General features: G+C 37.6%; 1 protein-coding gene across 1 annotated transcript in view; it reads right to left on the bottom strand.

Annotated features, from left to right (window-relative positions):
* Positions 1 to 18811, bottom strand: part of nesd (SHC binding and spindle associated nessun dorma) — an 80346-nt gene extending 61535 nt beyond the window's left edge. Inside the window, exons 1-3 of the mRNA XM_090390149.1 lie at positions 18557 to 18811; positions 13278 to 13498; positions 970 to 1062 (exon numbers count right to left, since the gene is read on the bottom strand). Coding sequence (XP_090246275.1) covers positions 970 to 1062; positions 13278 to 13498; positions 18557 to 18811 — 569 coding nt within the window. The remainder of the gene's footprint in view (positions 1 to 969; positions 1063 to 13277; positions 13499 to 18556) is intronic.
* Positions 18812 to 19148: the final 337 nt, after the last annotated feature.

Below are 19148 nucleotides of genomic sequence, written 5' to 3'. Positions count from 1 at the left end.
TGACAGAATGGGGGTGGAGAAATTTTAAGCTATAGAAGATCAAAAAGAGGATATTTCAAATCAAGAACTCTTTGACAATGGATATCAGAGTGGACTATACACAAGTAGTATCTTTGAAGTGAAAGGAATCATAGAATGAATAGTTAGGCAACTGATAATTGAGACTCCATCAGAAAAAGTAAGTGGGGCTTTGCATATTTTAGGTAGAAATGGGCATCCCTAAGATTGGAATCGAGACCACATATATTTGTGAAATGAATGAAGGAGTTTTTGGGAGGTTTAGATCTTTTTCCAAAAAGTTTGTTCTATTAGTTTGACTATTCATGATGTATTTAGTAGATAAAGTATAAGCGGAGAGGAACACATTGCATGAAGTAACGAAATTTTTGAATACAGTGTACACACAACAAGAATACACCCAACTTTGTGACATGTGGCTTTGACATGCTTTTCTCTTTCTCTCTCTTTTCCCTCCCATTTTATGTCAAGAGAGAGAGAGAGAGAGAGAGAGAGAGAGAGAGAGAGAGAGAGAGAGAGAGAGAGAGAGAGAGAGAGAGAGAGAGAGAGAGAGAGAGAGAGAGATTGGCCATTATGTTCGAACCACAAGTTATTAGTGAGCTGACCTACCGTTGGCCCTAACCATTGCTCCAGCAGTACATGGCACAGAATCAATAAAGTGTTAAAGTGACACGAAGAATAAATCATAGAAGTTTAAGAGTGGTGCAGGGGGCATCATCCCAGATGAGGAACAATATTATATGGTAAGGCAGATTTGTTCAGAGTTAACAGCTGTTTAGTAGAAAAGTAATGACAAGGGACAGGGAAGGAGAGAGAAGGCATAGTTATTTCTCATTAAATAAAATACAGAAGAATTATAACTGATTGTTCTAAAGCTACAAATAACTGTATAAAGTTTGTTCCACACTGTGTTGTGCATAATATGTTTAATGAGAAATAGAAGCAACTTACAGTTTTAATCTTGGAAGCAGGTGCTTTTCAGAAAAAATACCATCATCATCTTCTTCATCATCCCATGGTCGCCAAAGATTTTTATAGAAGAACCTATGAAAAGATGGTAATTGCTATAAGAACAAATTATATTAGTTTCCAAATATGTAATCAGATAAAATTTAACCCCGGGGGCTCACATCTGGTGAGTATGGGCTTGGCACACCCAGGGTCCTGAGCTGGATATCATCATTCTTCTCTTTCTTGATGATTCCTTTTACTCTCTCTCTCTCTCTCTCTCTCTCTCTCTCTCTCTCTCTCTCTCTCTCTCTCTCTCTCTCTCTCTCTCTCTCTCTCTCTCTCTCTCTCTCTCAGGGTAACTCGGGGAATTTTTTTTTTTTTTTTGCTGGTTCAGCATAAGCTTCAGGCTTCCTTGAACCATATGGCTAATAATAATAATAATAATAATAATATAAAAATTATAATTGTTATAATCACACTTAATATAGTTGTGGAGGAACATTATGTGGTGGTTTTCCATGAAATCTTTCATATAAAATGCACAGTTGGAATTCAGCAGGCAGGAGGCTGGCATACTATCCATACCTATGTAGTGTCTGAGGATGGGTTCTGGCAAGATTCCTGAAACGTTACTTAATGTATAGGGATTTAGTTATTAACTAAATAAGCTAGCTTAACTAGATAAACATGTTATAAGAATGGTCATTATAGAAAACTAGAATTCATATAGTCAGATTATTTATTTTATTTAATCTTTTGTTTTCTTCTTCTTGGATTTCTCCATTGTATCAACAATTATCCTTGACCTAACTTTTTTTTATAATATTTTAATATTGTTCCTCCACTCTTTTCTGTCCTCCTAGTCTCCAGTCCTCAATTTCCTTTTTTCCATAGCCACCCTCATTTCCTCCATCCATGTGCTTCTAGGCCTTCCTCTCCTTTTCCTTCTAGGTGGTGTCCATTCCATTGCTTTTTAAGTAGTCCCTCCTCCTCCCCCATTCTCCTAACATATCCATACCATTCTAATCTCTTTTGTTCTATTTTGTCAATGGTGGTATTTTGAATGTCTATTGCTTTTCTTATATCTTCATTCCTAACTCTTTGCAATTTAGATATTTGGGCTGATCTTCAAAAATCCATCTCGACAGCTAGTAATTTCTTCTTTTGCTTTTCCTTTATAGTCCAAATCGCAGATCCATATAGTATGATAGGCTGGAAAATTGCATTATATATTAATCATTTTGTTTTTGGAAGAATATTATTGCTCCGTAATACTGGATTAAACCTATTGCTTTCTGATATCAGAGAGGTCATCCTACAATTGTTATGGTTGTTTCATAGCAAATTCTTGCAACTCACTATGCTCATTGGCAATTGTATAGTGATGTGGGAAATTTTTCTCTGTGGCATAAGAGAATATCAAGCATTTAACTTTTGTTCCTCTATGCAAGATATCCCATTGGGCAAATATTAAAAAGTAGCAGTACATGACTTAATTTTAATCAGAGCTGTTTTACATGAAAGATAATCATGCTTCATTTCTGTTGAAGGAGCTGATTTTCCCTTCAGACATGCTACGGAAATTTTTCCAGCCAGATGCACTCTATGGCAATGGCAGTGATTGCAATTAATAGTGTTAAATTCTTACCAATAACACAAGAGGTTAGCTAGTTCTCAATTTTGCTCTTCTATGCAGGCCATTGTTAAAATATGATTTCAGTATGTGAGTGTACAATTCCAAACAGAGGTGTTTTTCTTCCAGAAAATTAGCTGTGCTTTCCATTGGCTGATATAACTGCACTGTCGTGGTAACAAATTGAGACCAAATCCAAGGAATACGTAGCATCTTAAAAAAAAAAGGGGCAAAAAAATAAAATAACAGAATTTAATAAAATCTTGGGCTTGATAAGCAGTAGGGAAAAATCAATAATGCAGAGTGACTGGTATATAGTTACCTACTTTGCTCATTTGGAGTGCATATACCATATTTCCCCATGTATAAGACATCTTAATTTTGAGGACCGAAATTTGAAAAAAATGTATTACATAAAGTTATTGAATTCAAGTTTTATTCATCATGAAATTCATACAGCTCATCACTGTCAAAACTCCCATCCATTAGCTTGTCCTCATCTGTGTCTGATGATGAATCACTGTCTTCATATATTGCCTCGTCCTCAGTTCCATCTATGGCATTTGAAATGCCACACTTCTTAAATGACTTGGCAATGATCTCAATCTTGATATTATCCCAGGATCTTTTCACCCAGGTACAAACTTCTCCTATAGTTGGTTTCTTCACTCTTCCTGCTGGTGTCAAATTGTTCCCAGAAGACTTCATCCATTGGTTCCATTCGTCTCTCATGGCAGCTTTGAAGGGTTTGTTAATGCTGACATCAAGTGGTTGGAGCTGGGATGTCAAGCCTCCAGGTATGACGGCAAGTTTTGTTTTTTGCTCTGCAGCAATCTTCTTTGTATTTTTTGTTATGTGTGCCCTGAACTGGTCAAGCACCAATAGGGCAGGTTTGCGTAAGAACCCACCTGGTCTCCTGCTCCAAACTTTCTCAAACCAGATCTTCATCCCATCCTGATCCATCCAATCCTTGTCATGAACGTGGACAATCACTCCTCGAGGAATGTCTTCTTTTGGCATTGTTTTGCATTTGAAAATCAGCATAGGAGGCAGCTTGGTTCCATCGGCACAACAAGCTATAACAACTGTATAATGGCTCTTTTCATGTCCACTTGTCTTCACAGTTACAGTTTTCACCCCCTTCTTATCAACAGTTCTGTTACTTGGGACATCAAATTGAAGGGGGACTTCGTCCATATTTGCAATCCGTCCCAACTCAAACTGATGTGTCTTCCGACATTGAATGACAAAACGATGAAATTCAAGGACCTTTTACTCAAAGCTTTCAGGCATCTTTTGGGCAAGTCTGGTGCATGTATGCATGCTTAGTCCATTCCGTTTCACGAACCTGAAGCACCAATTGTGTCCTCCTTTGAAATCAGTAACTTCTTTTTCATCAGCAATTCTTCTTGCCTCATGCTGAACCATCTTTGTGGACACAGGAATTCCAATTGGCCTTTGCTCTTCAATCCATATCTTCAATTCCCTCTCTAAATCATGCCATTTTGCTGACTTGCCTCTCATGGCCTTCTTCTGCCGTGGCGTTTTCAGTAGGATTTCTTCTTCCCGTAGCCAGTCTCGGATTGTTTTCTCAGTTGGAGGAGGACCAAACTTACGTTCAGCAGCGCGATTTCCATTCACTTTTGCAAACTGGATCACTTTTAACTTGAATTCAGCACTGTACGAAAATCTTTTCTGAGCCATTTCTGGGCAGAACGTGGCAAAACATAACCTAATATATCGGTAACAAGTGCGAAACAATGAGCGCGCAAAGACAACAAATGCGAAAAAGCAGAAAATGCAAGTAAAAAAAAATCTACAACCATTGTATAAGACGCACCCAGTTTTTATAGCCCAAATTTTTCGAAAAAAGGTGTGTCTTATACATGGGGAAATACAGTAGATATTAAATAGCATTCTGAAGGAAATACAGAACGGTCTTGTAAAGGAAAAACTTGTTTCATCAACCTGGTTAACTATTTTGATAGATCACTCAAATTAAACAGCATAAATATTTTTGACAAGCAGCTGATTCATCTCACGCAAGTTGTTACTGTATAAGCTGAAACATATTGAGATTATGAGCAAGAAATTCAGATGACTGCAGGGGACACATTACAACAAAAAAGATTCTTGTTCTGATGTGTGTGAGCTGATGTTATCATAGAGACAGCATCCCAGTTACTGATGAAGTAGTACAGTGGTGCCTCGCAATTCGACTGTAATTCGTCGCTGAATTGCAGGTCAATATTTTCCATATAAGTTTATGGCAAATTGATTAATTTGTTGTCGGAGAGAAATACACGATATTATTGACTTTACTATATTCTACCATATAACAAACAAAATTACAAAATACATAATGAGTACATACATTTCATTGAGCCTTAGATGTTGGAAGGATGTTTTATTTATCTTGTTCTACCCCTTCTCTTCTCCTCTAGGCTTGAATGGGGATGAGGAATTGATCAAGGGTGGACTGTCTCTCCCTCTTTTTCAAGATAGCCTTGAAGTGATGCATAGTAGTGTTGTTAAACAAGTCTGTCATTCTAGTTACAACAGCAGTGTTGGGGTGCCATTTTAAACAAGCAGACTGCACCTTCTCCCAGTGGAATAAAATTTCTTTAATGGCAGCTGTTGGCATCGGCCCTTTTTTCCTGTCTTCTTCTTCTTCACATGAAATTTCCTTTTCTCTCTCTTTTGCTTCCTGTTTGCTGAGTGTTTTGAGTTCTTCCATGGTTAGTTCGTCATTGTGATCCTCCACAAGCTCTTCCACATTAGCCTCATCAACTTCTCCTATGTTGATGTTCTCCACTGTCGAAATGATTTCTCGCATGGCCGCAGCTGCTTCTGATTCTTCAGCGGCTTGGACTGCACTGGTGTCATCCCAAAAAAAGGAAGGAACGAGTTTCTTCCATGCTGCACAAAGGGTCCTCTGTGTCACTCCTTCTCAGGCAGTTTTAATAAAGGCAATGGCGTGAAGAATATTGAACTCAGTCTTCCAGAACTCCTTCAGTGTCTTATCAGAAGAATGAGTCACGTCGAAAAGCTGTGAAAACAAAGCCTTGGTGTAAAGTTTTTTAAAACAGGCAATTACTTCTTGATCCATGGGTTGGATCAGTGATGGTGTTTGGAGGCAAAAACTGGACTTTGATGAAATCAAAGTCAATTTCAAGAATGTTCACCAAGTCTTGGGGGAGGGCACTAGCATTGTCAAGAATCAGCAGTGCTTTCAAAGGTAAATTGTTGTCAATGAGGAATTTTTTTTATGCTCAGGGCAAACTCCTCAAAAATCCAATCTTTGAAGACTTTCTGGTCTACCCAGGCTTTTGCATTGGATCTCCACATCACTGGCAGTTTGGACTTGATGATTTTCTTCCCAAAGCACCGAGGATTTTTAGAGTGGTAAACACGAAGTGGCTTTACTTGCAATGCAAGTAAATGCAAGTCTCCGCTTGCATTCGCTGCCAATAACAAGGTAATCTTATCTTTCATAGGCTTATGTCCTGGGAGCATCACTTCTTGCGTGATATATGTTTAATTTGGTAAGCGCTTCCAAAATAACCCAGTTTCATTCCCGTTAATTTCCTGCAGCAAGTAGCCTTCCTTCATGATTAAATCTTCAAATTTTTTCACAAACTCTTCTGCAGCCTTTTTATCTGCACTAGCTGCTTCCCCATGTCTGGGAACACTATGGATACCTGTTCTAACTTTGAATCTGTGAAACCACCCACGACTTGCCTTGAATTGATCAGTTTGATCTGAGATACGTCCTGGAATTTTATTCTGCAATTCTTCAAAAATTAACCTAGCCTTCTCAAAAATCATTGGCTGAGTTACTGAATCTCCTTTCATCTGTCTTTCTCTAATCCAGGTAAGAAGCAGCTTTTTCATTTCTTCATTGATTAAAGATCTGTTTCTGTCAGAAATTTTCATTGCTCCAGCAAACACCCTAGCACCTATAATCTTGTCTGTTGCCAAAAAGTTTCCACGGTTGACCTAGGGACGCCATACTCTTGAGCTACATCTGTGAATTTTGGACAGATGTAGCTGGACTTTAATTTCTTTCTTCTTTTCTATGCTCAACCAAGTGTGTTTCTTTCCTGAATTATTCCACTGTTCACTTCTCTTTGGACCCATTATCAAATTTCACTCAAAAAATAAATAATTGCAAAAAGCACAAAATTTTTTACTTTATGAGAAATGCAGAATTATAAATTAGCACAAACAACTCAAGCAAACATGAACTCAGACTATGATTATTAATGAGATAATGTTGTCTCATAACTGAGGAACATAACGGAAGAACTGACGGCATACCTGTAGCTATCTTTGAGGGCAGCTAACGTAGCTGAACGATTGTAGGATCTATTCCCGCTTTATCTATCATTGGTTAAATGTTACTCCCGCTCTTTAATACCATTGGTTAAAATGTATGAAGCAACCGTGGCTATTTAGCAACGTTAAACGCAGCTACGTAGTCCAGCAAAGAATTCTATCGTGCAATATCATGTAGCGTTTGCGCTGGCCCGCGAAATCCGACTGTCGAATTGCAAGGCACCACTGTATACATAAAATTCCATGAAATGCATGATCAGTATCTGTAATCATTCCTAACAAGAAATAGAGATTTGATTACACAGGGTAGAGTGCTTCATTTCCTAGTTTGCCATGCTGATAAAGGAACAAATGATTTACTTATTACTATTCAGAAACGTGTTTTATGCATGTTATTTATATATAATATATATTTTTGATGAAGACAATAGGCACATAATGCACCTGTTGTTTTCGCCATGTCCACCTGCCTATCCAAATGTAATAACTACTTCTAATGGATTGATTTTTCATAAAAATTTTTATTTGGCACTTTTAGAAAAATTAGTCAAGATATCACAAATTTTATTAAAATCAGGTAAATGGAAATTTGGCAATTATTATTACTTAATCTGTCTGTCTGCATATAAAAAATCAACTACCAATAGAGACTGTCTTAAACTTAGCTCTGTTACAGAGACATTTAGAGTAGTCCAAATTTCATTAAAATCAGACCAATAGAAAAAGTAATTATCATTTCTCTGTCCTTTCATTTGCATATAATAACTTGACTCTCAGTGAAATGATTTTTCAAGAAATTTTATATTTTACTCGTCTGGAATGACATTGAGCATTCCCATATTTCATTAAAAATTGGACCAATAGAAATCCATCGATTATTTCTTTTCTTACATATCACACAGGCAAGATGGATCCGTAACCACGGGACAAGGATTGGCTCTGAGGACTGGGCCAGTCGAGCTGGGGTCCGAAGCGGGTATGGCACTGCACCAGGACTGGGCGAAACTGTCCAGTGATGGACCGGTTGAGCCCGGACCAGCATCAGGGCCTTCCTGTGGAATGCCTCAGCTGCGCAGCATGCCGAGTGGCCCGCCTGGTTCGGCCAGCAACTAACAGCCAACTCAGAACTGGCACGGACCAGGGGAATCCGATTGTCTAATTAAAACAAAGCATTGCGATGGCCATCGATGGTGTTGACGCAATGTGATTTCTGCCCAGTGCTCTGAATGTCAAAGTGAAATTATCCAATCAAGCGCGGGTAAATGGCGGGAGTAACCATGATTCTCTTAAGGCCCATGAAGTGGCAATAATATCGTCACAAGTGCGGAGTATCCTACCTCCTCATGGTGTGGGCTGGGCAGGTTCGCCTGGCGAAAGTGGTACACGCTAATTCTCCCCATCGGGTTGCTGATCACGGTTACAGAAAGAAATATAGATAAAGAGTTCGTTCTGCGTCCTCCCGGCGTAGACGATCCAGCACCACCTCGGGATTATGTGCAGCCCTCTGGTTTGGAGATGCGGCTTCAACAACCGGCTCCCTCAGGAGCACCCTTCCAGTGTTTGCAGTGTGCTAGAACCTTCTCAACCAAATCCAGTCTTGGACTCCACTCGAAGAGAACTCATCCAGAAGAATTCAACCAACGGATAATAACAGAACGACATTTGTGCCCGCTGGAGTGAGGAAAAGATAGTCGTGCTTGCTGTGGCTGAGGTCGAGCTTGGCCTGGGAAGGAGGAGCATCAACCAACTTCTCCAGGCCAGGTTCCCTCACAGAATAGTAGAGGCTATAAAAGGTCGCCACAAGAGCCCAGCGTACGCTGCACAGGTACTGACCCTGCAGCAGAATCATACATCTGGTGTTCTTGCTTCCCATCCCACTTCTAATCCCATACCTCTTAAATCAAAACAACCTTGGCCTGCTGTGGCACCTCACCCTGATTCTTCAGGGCCGGGGAAGATACGTGGCATCAGTGCCACCGGGGTTGAAGCTCCGGGGACTGGAGTGAGCCGGGATGCTGTAATGGCTACCGACTCTGAGCTGGTCTCTGGGGTTGATCCTCGAGTGGCGCTTCCATCAGCTACTCCACTAAGGATCGATCTTGTCTTTACCTTCTCCCAATGAAACAGCTTCCTTACCAACTGCCAGACCAACGGTACAAATACTGAGGGACGAAGAAGTTTATGAAACTATGGATGAGGATATTAAAGATAAATTAAGAGAGGTTATGGTTGCATCCCTGGCTGAACTTCCAGAAGATTATTATAATCATCGGTTTTTGAAGTCATTATGTCTGAAGCGTTAGAGGGTACTTTAGATTTTGGAGAGTTAAACTTATATATTAGAACATCGATACGGATCTAATGTAACATCGAGAAACAATCCTAGGCAAATACTAAAGAATAATATAAATGGAACTTTGAGTAAAAAGAAATTAAGAAAAATTGAATATGCCAAAGTTCAGGATCTGTATAATAAAAATGGAAAGAGGTGTGCGTACCAGATTTTGGATGACCTTTCCAGCGAGGACCAGAATATTTTACATACTGACTTTTTTCAGTATTGGAGCCAGCTTTTCTGTCCCGAAAAAAATTCCTTGGAGTGGAGCATCGGCTATGTTTAGGTATGCCCATGACGACGTACCAGATACAGAAATAGCAAAGAAGCTATATGCTCCTATTAACAATGAAGAAATTAAAAACAATTTTCCAAATCCTAATTCTGCTCCAGGTCCCGATGGTCTTGATCCAAAACTGGTGCGTAACATCCCAATTGCAATTTTAAAAGATCTGTTCCATATTTTATTGTATTCGGATAAATTACCTAATCTGATGTATGCAGCGAGAACTATATTCTTACAAAATCCAAAGATGCCTCAGCTCCTAGTCAGTTTAGACCAATTTCGATGTCCTCGGTCCTGACTACAATGTTTCACAAAATTCTTGTAAATAGGTTGAATCAATTAATTTCTATAGATAAAAGACAAAGGGCATTCTTGCCTGTAGATGGAAAGGCCGAAAGCATGTTTCTCCTGCAATCTTGGCTTGAGAATCGCGCTCAAGGCTGAACCATCTACATCTTGCAACCATAGATCTTCTGAAGGCTTTTGATTCCATTAATCATGCGGCAATAATTGAAGCAGTCCACCAACATGCCCTTCCACGGGTTTTTGCCCAATATTTATGTAATTTATACGAAGGTGCGACAACCTCTGAGGTTTCTCGGCAAGAGCCAGTGCGTAGCACCAACAAGAGGTGTATGTCAGGGGGATCAGTTGTCCCCCCTGCTTTTTAATATGGTGATTAATATGTTGTTAAAAGATCTCCCCAAACACATTTGTTTTCGGGTGGAGAATAAAATTGTTAACGCACTGGCCTTTGCCGATGACCTTGTATTGGTTGCATCTACAAAAGGTGGACTGCAAGCATTACTAGACAGGGTCAGAGCCTTTTTATATAAAAAGGGATTAGAGATTAATATCCAGAAATCTTGGACTTTTTCCCTAATTGCATCTGGAAGGGAGAAAAAGGTGAAAGTGAAAACTGTAAGGATCCTATTAGGAAATGAGGTATTACCTGCAAAGTCCTCAGAAGAGCGATGGAACTACCTAGGAATTGAGTTTTCACCTAAGGGGACGACTAAGGTAGGGGTTGACATAATAAGCGAGTTGAGCAGGCTTAGAAAAGCACCACTCAAGCCCAGCATCGATTATTCGTTTTAAAAACGTTTTTAATTCCGTGATTTTACAACAGTCTAATTTTAGGACGAATCACTGCTGGGAGGCTCAACTCGCTTGATCTTCAAATAAGATCAGCAATTAAATGCTGGCTAAAGCTCCCAAAAGACACCCCTACTTCTATGCAAGTATAAAAGATGGTGGTTTAGGGGTTCCATCACTCTGCTGGAGTATTCCAGTTTTAAAAAGGAATCGTATGAATAAACTCCTATCCTCAAATTTCCAATTGATAATAAAATTGACAGGTAAATCCACTTTCCAGAACGAATTTAGGAAAACTAATGTCTTGTGCATGGATGGAAAGGTTAATATTTCAAATAAACTTATGTCCTCCAATAGATGGAAATCTTTACTATATGCTTCGGTTGATGGACGGGCACTTCAGGAGTCCTCCCTCGTCTCGGGACAACACCATTCGGTCGGAGATGGGACCCGGTTCCTGTTTGGCCATGAATATCTTGAGCTAGTCAGGACCCGAATAAATGCTCTACCTACCCTCTCCAGAACATCAAGAGGACAATCTTCTGATCGCTTATGTAAGGGAGGATGCTCAGCAGCAGCAGAATCTCTGGCCCGCGTATTGCTCCGCTGTCATTGGTCCCATGACAAGCGGGTAAGTCGACACAACGCAATTGTTAACATTGTTAACAACAGGGTGACCCAGAGAGGATGGAGGACTAGTGTTGAGCCTAGATTCTCAACCCAGGAGGGCATAAGGAAACCTGACCTGATATACACAAGGGATAATTCAACTTATGTATGCACAGATTGTGGGAGCAGGGGATGGCCTTGAAGCGGCACACCATCTAAAACGAAGGAAATATAATTTAAATAGATCCCTAAAACAGCAAATAGAAGCTGAAGAAGGCAACATCCCCACTGTTTCAACCATCATCTTATTCTACAGAGGTGTGTGGTGTAAGACTTCTGCAAACTTATTACTGACCCTGGGCCATTCAATAAGAATGACCTAAAAGTTATATTTGTAAGAGCACTTCAGGGGACCTATGGTTGGTGGCGTATGCATCAAAAAAGAACTCCCATGCAAAAAGGATACCAAACTATGACTGTGTGACATTGCGATTTTATTGTTTCTCATGGACATAAACATGATAATGTAAAAAAAAAAAAAAAAAAAAAAGCCAAATGCCTCGTCATCTAATTAGTGATGCGCATGAATGGATTAATGAGATTCCCTCTGTCCCTATCTACTAATTGCGTTTACCCATATACTGTATATTGCAGCTGAAGCACTGGATACTGTTTTTCCATGTGCTGATTGAATGAATGGGCACTATGGCAGAAGTGCAAAAACAATGCTTTTGGTTCATGTGTCATTGCTTCTTGCTCATTTTTTTTTTAATATATAAATCATGAATTATTACTATTTGCTAATGAATTATTGCTATTTACATCTTAAAATGTAACACACTACATACAAACTTGTATTTTTGTGACTAAAAAAATCGTGGCAAACAAATACATAAAAAAAAAAAAAAAATTGTAAAAATATCTGTGGAAAAAATTTGCAAGTTACTCCAGAAAACTACTACTACTCTTAAATGATATATTTTTTTTTATGAAAACCCCAAACATGAGGTATTAGAACCTACAGTACTTAGTATTGTGCTTGGGTTAATTTTAGCCATTGAAGGTTATAAATAATATACAGGATGGCCCAAAAATCACAATACAATCTGAAATGAGGATAACTTTTGTGATATTAACTGAATTCCTTTAACTTTCATTAAGGGAATTATAGCTACCTATGAAACAAAAGCATTTATAATATCTCATTTATCACAATAATACAGTTGTTTCTAACTTTTTTTATGGGGATTCAAAACATAAAAATTACAAAAATTAATGATACTTCAGTACCATATATGGATTAAAGGTTGAGAAGGCAGAGTATACTTGTTGACATTGGGCTTTAATTTCTGTACAGTGGAATTTTCACAACACACATGTAAAGGATAGTTGTTTCAAAGAACAGAAGTGAGAGAAATAAGGGGGAAAAAAAGCAGTATGTGTATCCTGTATGCACAAAAGATGTTTTATTTTACGTGAGAACATCTATGGCAGCACTAAAGTAAAACCGTTTAAATTTTTGAACGATTTGATCGAAACTTGCTTACTTACACTACTTAGAAGATTGATCAAAATCTTGAGAAGCAGATTTTATTAGTCTGCATTTTATCCTTGCATAATATTCTGCTTTTATCCTTGCATAATATTCTGCTTTTATTCTTGCATGACATTACTACCCACTGCTTACTCTACAGAATCAATGTTATTGACTGAGTTGGCATCATTTAGGAAGTGACATCATTTCCATATCTTAGTATGAACTTACTCTACTGAATCAAAGTTAGTGACTGAGTTAGCATCGTTAGCACCATTTAGGAAGTGATGTCATTTGCGTCATTTAAAATCTAACAGCCACCTAATAGTAAGTGACATCGATTGCATCATTTCCATAAAAAATTTCATTAACAACCAATTGCGTCATTTCCATTACAAGAAAATTTTATTACCAATCGATTTTACTCTAGTGCCACCACAGATGTTTTCACATCAAAAAGTGATGCTGTTAAGCTGACCTGACATGTTCAATGGCTATAGCTGTTTGAAGATACTGCTCTTCCTCATCATCTTCACTGATGGGATATAATTCTATCAAAGGAACGGTATGGTTTTCTCCATCTATGAACTTTTCTATTAGCGGCTGACAATTTTTGATATAGTCTTCAGAGCCTTCAGAGCACAATAGCTCCTTCACAATTACCTCTGCTGCTAGTCTGTTCAGGCTGACATCCACTACCTAAAATGAGTACTGATGCTGAAATAAAATCCTAAACTAAGGTGTAATATTGAAAAGTAAACTAAAATGAAATGATTGACAATTTGTTACTGCTCTCTAAGAATGATGAAAAATAGAAACTAGTTCAAGTAATAAAAAATCATATCCATCACCTTATATATTTGTAACCTACTTACCATAGCTTCCTTGCAAAAATGACAGCAAGAACCTGTTTCATATAATGCTGATCATTAAAGTTCAAGACTCCTAATTAATAGCATGTACTAATTATAAGTGGCCTGGATATGGAAAAACATACCAAAGGAACCTCGTGAGGTACAGAAATGAAGGAAACAACACCGACACAACAATGGAAACAAAATGGTACAGAGGGACTTTATTCAAAAATGGCAACATAGCACTGGCTGCCATGATACAGATGCATCACTGCCAAAGATGGAACAACAGGAAGAGGTGGTCCTCAGTAGGAGATATGACCACCCGTAGTGTCAATGCAGGCTTTGCACCGCCTGTCCATACTTAGAACAATGTTGTTAATAAGTTCTTGCAGTAACATCGTCCATTCCTCTGTCAGCACCATCTTCAGCTGGTGAAGATTTTCTGGTGGGTGTGGACTTGCCACTAGGCATCCCCCCAGAGCATCCCATATGTGTTCGATGGGATTTAGATAGGTGGAATGGGCAGGCCAATCCATATGAACAATTTCCTCACTTTCCAAAAGCATATCAACAGCTGCAGTGCGATGGGGGTGTGGCGTTATTATCCATAAACACTAACTCGGGCCAATGGCACCTCAGAAATTACACACGTGGGGAAGGAATGCCTCAGTACAGTAGCATGCACCAGTTACAGTACCGCCTTCCACTATCTGGAGTTGTGTACGTCCATCCAAGATAATGCCTCCCCAGAGATTAGCTGACGTCCAGAATCGCTGCCTAGGCAATCTACTCTCATCAGTAAAGAGTACCTTAAGTAAAGATTTTGTGGTTGTAACCTTTAGAAATAGTGTTGGTCCTTAAGTTTTGTTTACCAGTGTATTTGGACACAAACAACAGGTTGGTGTCCAACCAATGCTCAGTGACATTGGTTGGACACCCACCCATCTCTAAATAATATGCCAAAGAAATTGTTGAGTTTTAAAAAATTAAAGTAAATTAACTAAGCTGGACACTGCTGAGAAAAAAATTCCACAAAACAGTGTTAGAATAAAAACATTACATTACCAAGTAAAATTCAAAATTATGTACACACACAATTACATCATGTCCATATATATGTTATCCCTTGAAATCTGGGGAGAAAACGGCTCAATATGGAAAACACACACACACACTTCTCTATTTATGGAAACAGAATTATTAAAATATAATTATTATTATTAAATAAATAAATAGTTAAATATATAAAATAAAATTAATATCTAATATTAATTAGATTATAAAAATAAAACAATTATTAAATTATATGGCATTAGGAGGACTATCCTTGCTTAATGTTGATAGTAGAACAAACTTTGCGCCGACCGGGCGAGCCAGGTGGGTAAGGTGCCTGCCTGGTAACCCAAAGGTTGCAGGTTCATCAGAGTAAAATGCAAAAACTTGGGGAGGTGCATTATGGCCACAGAAGCCAACAACTAAAAAAAAAAAAAAAAAAACTTTGCCTGTACAACGAGTTCAATTGGTATTTCACTACTTTAAATCTACCATTTTTTAAAATATGAAACAATCACTAAATAACAGAATAACCTTTTTGGCAATATAATGACATCTCGGAAATCTGCCAATCACATTACCTATTCTACGAACTAATTTTACTGCGTAGAATAGACTGTAAAGAATCGTCTCAGGTATATGATGATTTGCATTTCATTATGTATTTGCAGTTCACATAATACACAAGTATTATGTGATGCTGACATAAAATGACAAATTGGGTCAAACCTTTCAATTTCCCTGTCCAAAGACAAAAATATCAATAATTTCACTATATTTTATGAATATTATTTATTGATGATAAATATTATTTTTACATCATGATTTTTGATAAAGTGTGTGTGTATAAAAAAATCAAATTAACAAACAGTGAAGCAAAAACAAAGAAAACAAAAAGGAATCCTTACAAAGTTATAATGCACTTGACATGTATTCTATTTAATTTTTATTATTTACTACATTCCTTCCTTCAAATTAATTTTTACGCAGTTTTTCCCCCTCTCACAGGGTCTCAAGATATTTCCTGAACTGCGTATAAGTCAAATCAAAATGTTTTACCTTTAATTCTACTTTGAACATATTTAATCCATTATATATGTTCAAAGTAGGGCTATTGTTAGACCACACTAGGAACACTGTGTTCAAGTATGAAGACTTGCATCTAAAAAAAAAAAAGACAGAGTTTCTTGAAAGGATCCAAAGATGGGTAACTTGCCTGGTGAGATGGGCAAATGGAAAGACTTTGAATATGTGGGTTGCACAGCTTGAAAACTAGGCACCATAGAGAAGACTTGCTTGAGGTGTTTAAGGCTCTGAGAGGCAAAATTTTCATGGTTATTGATTCTAGAACTAGGGGCCATAAATTCAAGTTAGGGGTGGGGTGATGGGAAAATAAAATTTCCTGGATTGCAGGAAGTTTTATTTTTGCCAGTGAGTTATAAATTACAGGAATAAGTTACCTACATGGGTGGTAGAGGCTCATAGTTCAGGGAAATTCAAAGGTCAGCTGGATAGTTACCTACGGGAGGAGGGAAACACAGATTGTCTATTTTCTTTTCTTTTATTTTATTATTATTTTACTTTTTTTTTTTCTTCTTTTTGGCTGGTGCAACATAAGCCTTAGGCTTCTTTGCACCAAATGGCCATTATTAATAATAATACTAATATTAAGTAGGGTTCCACATTTTAAAATCCAAAAAAGAAGACACCTATTACTTACCATCTGTTGATACAATTGACATATGTGCAGTTACTGGACTTGCTGGGATTCTCACAAAAAGCCAGCCTGGAAACCGTAAGTAAAAAAAAAAAAAAAAAAAACTACACCATGTAGGTGCATCAACTTGAAGACAATATTTATTCAAAAGAATCAATAATTACCCTATGGAATTACTCAATAATTACCCTCACTTGGAATTAGTCTAACTTAGAAGAATCTCATAAAATTACCACAAACACTAATTCACTTGAATTTATTTTATGTATTACCTTGGAAAACTGGACAATTACACATCCATGGACAATACCTCTTTAGAAAGCCGGATATGTGACAAACTTAGTATTATGAATTAGCCTATTTCTTTACCTTTGCCACATGTTAATCACATTAAAGATTCACTTATTAAAGGTGTTAGAATATAGAACTGATAAGAGTGAATCTGTTAATCTAATCAAAATAAGTGATGATGTCGCATTCAAACAGCTGCAACTGGAATTTTCAACATCCCACTTAGCATGAGGTGGGATTTGCATTTGTAAATCAGGAATGTCTGATTTTTTTTTTTATTTCAAAGTTTATATTTGTATCTACCAAATCAGTTTCCTCTGGTAGGCAATTCCCACCAAACTATTCTGCCATTAATACAGTTTGGTTTGGTTTTTATGGTGTATGGGCGACTAAGGCTATTAATACAGTGATATGTTTAGTATTAATAATGGCAAATGATACAAGAAAGCAAGGTTTTACAACATCAGTTAAAAGAGCACTTACTATATCGCCGCCTCCGTAGCCAGGTGGGAAGGAGCAGTAGTACGTAGCACACGCTTCTTGATTAGACCGGGGTTCGAGCCCGTCACCACCAAATACGGAGGATGAGGAAAGGTCAGGGAATGACCACCGCATTTCCCGGAGCAATATGGCCTTAGTTGCTAATGCTCCTAAAAACCAAAAACAACAACAACTTACCATATCACCTGCCCAATAACTTCAAACAGTTTGTCTAGTTCTTGAATTTATTAAAACTACCCTCCTCTACATCAGATGGGAATCTATTCCAACAATTGACTGCAGTCGAATTTCTGCACATTTACCCTACAACCATCCTTCCTCAGTTTGAATTAATGCCCTCTCACATGTGGTTTGAGCAAGAATTTCATCAGCATTGAGTTAAATTTGAATGGCTGGTAACCTGTTTCAATAAATTTGCTTAGCAGTCTATTATTATTAATAGTCATGTGGTGCAAGGAAGCCTGAGGCTTATGCTGCACCAAGAAAAAAAAAAAGTTCCCGAATTACCCTGAGAGAGAGAGTGTCAAAAGTAGAAGGGAATCACCAAGAAAGAGAAGAATGATGATATCCAGCTCGGGACCCTGGGTGTGCCAAGCCCATACTCACCAGATGTGAGCCCCCCGGGTTAATATATATGGTACAATAGTGCTTTTTTTTAAAATTCATATGCTATTAACCACATCCCCATTTCAAGCAATTAATAATGAAAATGTTCTGGATTATATAATAAAAAAAAAAAAAAAATGACGTGTAAGAATATTTAAACTCAATCTGGTAATCAAGTTAATCCCAGTGGTCCATTATTTTAATTAATTAAATATGGAAGAATATTGACTCATTTTCATATCACACTGTTCAAAAAATAGAACAATTTGTGACAGTATCTAAGCACAATTCACATTAACTACGGCGTTCTGATATTTTAGTATGTATATGAGAATTAAGGAAGGGGGTTGTAAAACTAATTCATTCCCATGTAATGCTACAAAAATTGTGAAATTGTAATCATGATCTTACGAAATCAAGATCTCAAGTAAAAATTGGGCACTATGTTTGACATGACACGCGCTGCTGTTGTTTTAAACGATGAAGGGCAAAAGACTCCCTACCCTTTGGAAATAGTTATTCTACCCAACATCTAAATAATTTGAAACATCAAATGAAATCTGTTTGGGAAAAAATTATATCAATTGTTAAATTTACTATAATTTAATAACGACGTAAATATAATGTTACAGAAATATCATTTAACTCATGGTACAGAAAAGAATTTTATACTCTGGCTATATTTTTTTAAGTCTCTAATAATTATATATTGCTTATCCCAGAAGAGCTTACCTCTACTATTAAGTCACACTCATATGGCAGTCCACAAGACAGTTGCGTTGATCTCCACACAGCTTTCCAACCCACTGGTTCAATAATCCGAGTCACATAATCAATAAGCGATTTCTCAATAAGACTACTGCACGCACCAGGAATAATTTCTTCTGAATACAATAAACATAATTCTTCAGGAGATGTACGCTCAAGTCCTATTTTATAAACGGCAGGATAACTTGACCTGATGACGGATTCCAATTTTTCACTCATTTTATAATTGTTAGAATCAATCCCTAATATACCGTAAAATCAAAGACACTCACCAAACAGTATGCATCTCCCGAAAAAAAGAAGGTTTGAAGTTACTTAAAATTCAAAATATTATAATGGCAGTAAGTTGTAGGATACTACGAAACGAAAACATATGTTTGAAAGAACAAAGTATTCAGTCTTCTGTTGCTAAAATTTATTTACTACCATCCAACAATTTGGCAGCAAAACAGCTAATCCAATACGGAAGGATGGAATGGAACCTGAAACAATCCGGTCAACACCCCGAATTCTTATTTCAAATTTTAGCGGGCAGAACCACCAGTGACAGCTGAAG

Source organism: Mastigoproctus giganteus, chromosome 2 (assembly GCF_048544385.1).
Source record: "Mastigoproctus giganteus isolate SK-2022 chromosome 2, ASM4854438v1, whole genome shotgun sequence".
Lineage (NCBI taxonomy): Eukaryota > Metazoa > Arthropoda > Arachnida > Uropygi > Thelyphonidae > Mastigoproctus > Mastigoproctus giganteus.
Note: the sequence above shows the minus strand (reverse complement) of the source record. Positions and strands in the feature narration are given on the sequence as shown.